This window comes from Chanodichthys erythropterus, chromosome 7 (assembly GCF_024489055.1).
Source record: "Chanodichthys erythropterus isolate Z2021 chromosome 7, ASM2448905v1, whole genome shotgun sequence".
Classification (NCBI taxonomy): Eukaryota; Metazoa; Chordata; class Actinopteri; order Cypriniformes; family Xenocyprididae; genus Chanodichthys; species Chanodichthys erythropterus.
Genome location: NC_090227.1, coordinates 26,361,679 through 26,367,863, shown reverse-complemented (window position 1 = coordinate 26,367,863; position 6,185 = coordinate 26,361,679). Strand labels below are relative to the sequence as shown.

Sequence of the window (6,185 nt, the reverse complement as noted above, 5' to 3'; positions counted from 1 at the left end):
AGCAGTGTTTTGAAATGAACCGATTTTAATATGTTTTTAATACCTTTATGGATCTTGACAGAGGAAGTGACATTGCTCCCTATGGAGGCCTCACGGAGCCATCGGATTTCAACTAAAATATCTTAATTTGTGTTCTGAAGATTAACGAAGGTCTTGCGGGTGTGGAACGACATGAGGGTGAGTAATAAATGACAGAATTTTCACTTTTGGGTGAACTAACCCTTTAAACTGACTCATCAGGTTGAAGGTGTCTATATTCTACCAAGTAAATAGAAATCCGCCATGGTGCAAGTGCTCCTGGCTTTTCAAGGGAATGGGAAATGACACTGATTGGTTTATAGCACGTTACACCCAAAACACACCATTATGTATACTCATTAGGTACAACCATTTTGGCCCATGCGTCTGATGCGCCGACCATTTTTTCCATCGTTAAACTAACAAGTGGATTTGGATATGCCCTAAATGGACCTGCGCCATGCACTTTAGACTATGCGCTTAAATCGTTAAAATAGGGCCTTAAATGTTTGACATCCAATTAGTTACCAAAATTAATAAATTGCAACAGTTCTATCATACTTAACCTCATTACAAAGGAAAAAATATGTTCTCTTTTGAATCCCCATGTGCAACAATGTGAATATGACAAAGGAAGTAGCACATAAAACAAATCCCAGAATGTAATATCTGTAATTTAATAAACAATTAAATGCAAAATGGTGCCTGTTTGAGTACAAATAAGGACTCGCATTTATTTGTGCATTAAATTACAGATAAAAATTACATTTAATTTGCGCCTTATATTATGAGCTCAAGTAGCAGTATATACATTTTCAGGCGATGTTCATAAATGTGACGCATACAGTCAATCCAACATTTATTCAGACACCTTGAACATTTCATTCATTAATACAGTTTATTCACTATAGTTTAAAAACATGACAAGATCTCAGAGTTAAACTGTGTCAGAAAAAATTTATCTTAATTATGTCAGATAACACTTGTGCAAAACATGGTCAGGTCAAAGTGTCTGAATAATTTTTGGTTCCAAATTTTAATCAGTTTTACTGGTAGTTCATGGTATGAAGAATTTTTGGGTATAATATGTCACAGTTTACTTTATTTCGCTATCCTCACTTACATAAATAAACTATAGTGTCCTGCACTCACTAGTAAAAATATCAAAAAATGTCTGAATAATTTTTGGTTTGACTGTATATAACAGTTTTGATCCTGCTTTAATCATCTCCACATTTAATCATGTTGTATTTACCCAGCTGTTCAGCAATTCCGTATATCTACTGTTTGTCGGGGGATGCTCCCTTTTTTGTGCTCTTGTTTGATTTGCACCTGTGACTGATGCAAAGTTTTTGTGCGCACCTCAAAAGTCTCCCATGTGTTGTGGTTGCAAAGAGAGGGTTTTAGGTCTAAATAAACTAAATTCTGGTCAAGATAAAAAAAGATGGTATTAAATGTTCTGATGTTATTTCCATCGAGAGGTGCATCAATTTTTGGTCAAAATCTTGTATTGACAATGCAAGAGGTGAGCACTCTGTAAAGTCTCCTCCAGAACATCCCAAAGACTTTCAATGAATTTAAGGTCTGGACTCAGAAGTGCCAATTCATGTGTGAAAATGATTCTTCATGCTCCCTCCCAACCATTCTTTCACAGTTTGAGCCTGATGAACCTTGACATTGTCATCCTGGAATATGGCCATTATCTTCCTACATGATTGTTTAAGAAATGAAAAGCTACACCCTCCATCAATTAGGGTTAGAAGAACTGTTCCCAATCAAATAACATGAAACATAATAATCACATCGATAATGATCCATTCATAGACTCTTAAGTATCTGCCTATTTAAATCTTTTTTTGGGCTGGGCAGTGTATTAAATTATTGTATTTTTAAACAGGACCAAAAAAAAAAAAAAAAGTGTTAGCTGACTTCTGACCTTCCACTCAGAAGTCCATAGAGAGGGAACGCTGCTGAACAGGGTTGGCATGGTTACGTACCATCACGACATTGCGTCCACGGCTGAAAACATCATTATAGCCAATTTCTTCCATTACACGTCCCTCCAGTCCCAGATCATCATCTTCAAATGCCTCGTGCAGACTCTGTGCGCTGTAAGCGTGCGAGCGCGGATCGTGCGTGAAAGGTTGCGAGCGCGAGCTGCTCCTGCGTCCATGGAAACTGCCCCAGCCTCTGGCCCCAATGACCGTACTCAGCTCCTCAGAGGCCTGCGAGAGATGATGCGCTCTGTTGGCCATAACAATGGAGGCAGCGCTGCTCGGAGCACCACAGTGATGCTCGTGGACGCAGCGGGACACACTGGAGGACCGGCGGAGTTTCTGCAGACTCTCCAGCTCGTCCGACAGCTCGTCCGGCAGATCAGCTTCCCGCATGGAGAACAGCTCATACTGAGGTGGCTCCAGCACCTCCTGCATCTCTGCAGCACTGAATAAACCTTTACGGCTCAAAACCTGTAGGAGATAAATACACATTAGCAATGTCACATGTTGTTGCATTTTAATGTTTATGCACCCCCGCCCCCCTTTGATGCTTAAAATCAGTGTAAAATAGCATTCACAACCCATTCTACTTTAGTAATTTTATGTATTTCTGAGTGAAAAGGATATTTAATAAGAAAAAAATTAAGGAGGGATATACGATTTTGAGGGATTTGTGACCATCTAAAAAGGAAAGTTGTTTCAGAGGTGGGGAATTACAATTTGATAAAAGTTTGCAGAGAACATTTTTGTAAAAATTTGAAATGGACATGCTAAATATGACTGTGTTTGTGCATTCAATACATGAGTCAAGTACATTTTTAATTACATTATTAAATTATTAAAGTTATATTGTTCATTAATTTTAATTAATGGCTTTTTTCAGATAGAGCTGCTTAGTTTTGACAAGAATTAGAATCATGATTATTTTGGTCAATATTGAAATCACGATTTTCTATTTATTGACTTTATCATGCATTTATAAAACTTAATAAATGAAAAACTTGTTAAACTAAAAAACTCAAATTATAAATGAGATAAGTAATTTAAAGTAAATTTATATATATACATTTTTATACACAAAATAGCATATTAAGAAGTTTATACACACATATACATATTTATAAAAATATAAAAATAATAAATTATATCAAATTAAGATAAACTGTAGTGCACTTATGTAACATATTTAAGAAGGGCTCAAAGCACAGACACACTTTAAAGGAAAGGCGTGCACATGATTTATAACACAAGACAAAATTAGAACATCATTGCAAAATGGAATTTGGCATAATAATCGTTTTTCATGTATTTTGTTATAATCATTGGAAGCCGCAATCGTAATCGCCCAGCGATGCTGTCAGGATGTATTAAACAACATGTATTAAAAACAAAAAGTCAGTTTAATTGCTTATATTATTATGTTGAATTAATTTGCCAAACTACTGAATTCTGCAAAAACAAAGGTTTTCCATAAACCTGCCCTTGCCATTGATCAAACAAACAGAGCCAAAGTCACACCAGTGGCTGAGTCAATATTGCAGTGTCGGAAGGCTGAAATAAACAAAAGCACTAGAAATGTTTTGATAGCGCCACAGTGTTTACTTTTTTCAGGAAAATCAACCTACAAACAGCTTATATTAAGTTTATATGAAGCTGATGAATAGAACATTTTTAATGTTAAAAAGTATATAACCTTAAAGTGCATTTCTGACATCTGTACTATAAGGAGGCTGCTTCTCACTTATGAATTTCTCATTCTAAATGGTGATTTCTCAATATAAATGCTCACCTTCTTTCTTGGCTGCTTCATCTGTATAAATACAGATATGATGAGAAGAAGAAAGACCACACCAGTGGCCACTCCAATCACAATGCAATGAGTTTTACTCATTTGATGGAAAAAACTTTTAGACTTCTTTTCTGAGAGAGAGAGACAGGACAACAAAGACAAAAGAAAGCAGAAGAGGACAGGGTCATGAGTGAGGAAAAATTACATTTTTCACCTAAATGAGAACAATGACAATGAAACTGAATTCATTAATCCTTATGACTGCTTTACATGTCTAGGGCACATGGCATTTTCTGTACTCCATAAAAACACTTTAACCCATGACGTCCAATCCTTCATAGACTAATAATTCAGTATGCATAAATATTACGTGCTTTATATACAACATTCATTTAGTGAACTTCAGTTCATTGAGGTCAAACCCCTGAAGGAGGGAATCTAGTTCTATAAAAAATTATTGAGAAAGCTTTTACATCTCATTAGCGACACTAGTTGGAAAACGGTCACGTGAAAGCACACTTTTACCTTTGCAATTGTTCTCATCCCAGGGAAACACACAGTTCTGAACACCATTACAGACCAGTGTATTGTTGATGCACATGTTGCTGTGACAGAAAAATGTGTTGGCCAAACATGGAGCTGCAAAACAGAGTTTTTAATGAGAAGAAAAACAGGCAGACATGTAATGCCCATAATGTCCACATGATGGACCTCTTACACCACATGTTTGAAATCTAGAACCATTAGTCAATTTTCTAGTATCATTGATCAGGTTATTGTGTCTCTTAAAGGTGCCCTAGAATTAAAAATTGAATTTATCTTGGCATAGTTAAATAACAAGAGTTCAGTACATGGAAATGACATACAGTGAGTCTCAAACTCCATTGTTTCCTCCTTATGTAAATCTCATTTGTTTAAAAGACCTCTGAAGAACAGGCGAATCTCAACATAACACCGACTGTTACGTAACAGCCAGGATCATTAATATGTACGCCCCCAATATTTGCATATGCCAGCTCATGTTCAAGGCATTATACAAGGGCAGAACGTCTGGATGTGCACAGCTGAATCATCAGACTAGGTAAGCAAACAAGAACAATACCGAAAAATGGCAGATGGAGCAATAATAACTGACATGATCCATGATAACATGATATTTTTAGTGATATTTGTAAACGGTCTTTCTAAATGTTTAGTTAGCATGTTGCTAATGTACTGTTAAATGTGGTTAAAGTTAACATCGTTTCTTACTGTATTCACGGAGACAAGAGGGTCGCTATTTTCATTTTTAAACACTTGCAGTCTGTATAATTCATAAACATAACTTCATTCTTTATAAATCTCTCCAACAGTGTAGCATTAGCCTCGTTAGCCACGGAGCACAGCCTCAAACTCATTCAGAATCAAATGTAAACAAGATAACAGTATACAATACTCACATAATCCGACGCATGCATGCAGTATGCATGACGAACACTTTGTAAAGATCCATTTTGAGGGTTATATTAGCTGTGTAAACTTTGTTTATGCACTGTTTAAGGCAAACGCGAGCTCCGTGGGCAGAGAGCGTGCGATTTAAAAGGGCCGCAACCTGAATCGGCGCATTTCTAATGATGCCCCAAAATTAAGTTAAAGTTAAAAAAATGTATTTAAAAAAAATCTATGGGGTATCTTGAGCTGAAACTTCAGACACATTCAGGGGACACCTTAGACTTATATTACATCTTGTAAAAAAAAACATTCGATGGCACCTTTAAAACTACTGAAGCACAATATTCTGACACATTTTGCTTAGTTAAAGATGGTTTTTGTGTGTTATAGACCCTTTTTTTATATAGTTATAATGTATTCCTAGACAAAGGATTGAAGCTACAGGAAAATTTCATGAAAAAAGTTTGCATTCAATGGAACAGTAACAGCATATGGATAAGTAAGTAATTACAAAATTTTCATTTTTGGATGAACTATTACTTTAATAAAATTGCAGAAAGTAAAAAGGTATGTGAATGCTTACGTTCAACAAAGACCGTAAAGAGCATCCGGAACCGGCTCAGTTTGCTGGTCTCGTCGGCCCACATTCGAACAACACCCACGGTATTGTCAAGTGTGATGTCATTGGCGACAGTACTGCAGAATTTGGCCTTTAAATCTTCAATGGCATTACTGCCTTCATAGATCGCAACAAAGTTTTTCTTACACTCATTCGAGTTCTCCATCTGATAGTCCAGAAAGCGGAGATAGATCTGTGTAAAAAGAGACACAGTTAATGCTACTTCAATTATGTAAAATGTTACACACAGGGGTCTGTAACCATTTCAGTCGTATTTCTGTGCATCTCTGAGAAAACACGCAGCTGTGTTTTGTTGATGAATGAATCTGTT

At 36.3% G+C, this 6,185-nt stretch overlaps 1 protein-coding gene across 2 annotated transcripts in view; it reads right to left on the bottom strand.

The window, feature by feature from the left end:
- Positions 1-224: 224 nt before the first annotated feature.
- Positions 225-6,185, bottom strand: part of neto2b (neuropilin (NRP) and tolloid (TLL)-like 2b) — a 30,127-nt gene continuing 24,166 nt past the window's right edge. For both annotated transcript variants that reach the window (XM_067389983.1, XM_067389984.1), the window contains 4 exons: positions 5,819-6,047; positions 4,330-4,443; positions 3,805-3,935; positions 225-2,486 (listed from right to left, as the gene is read on the bottom strand). In XM_067389983.1, the coding sequence (XP_067246084.1) occupies positions 1,962-2,486; positions 3,805-3,935; positions 4,330-4,443; positions 5,819-6,047 (999 nt within the window). In that variant the 3' untranslated portion in view covers positions 225-1,961. The remainder of the gene's footprint in view (positions 2,487-3,804; positions 3,936-4,329; positions 4,444-5,818; positions 6,048-6,185) is intronic.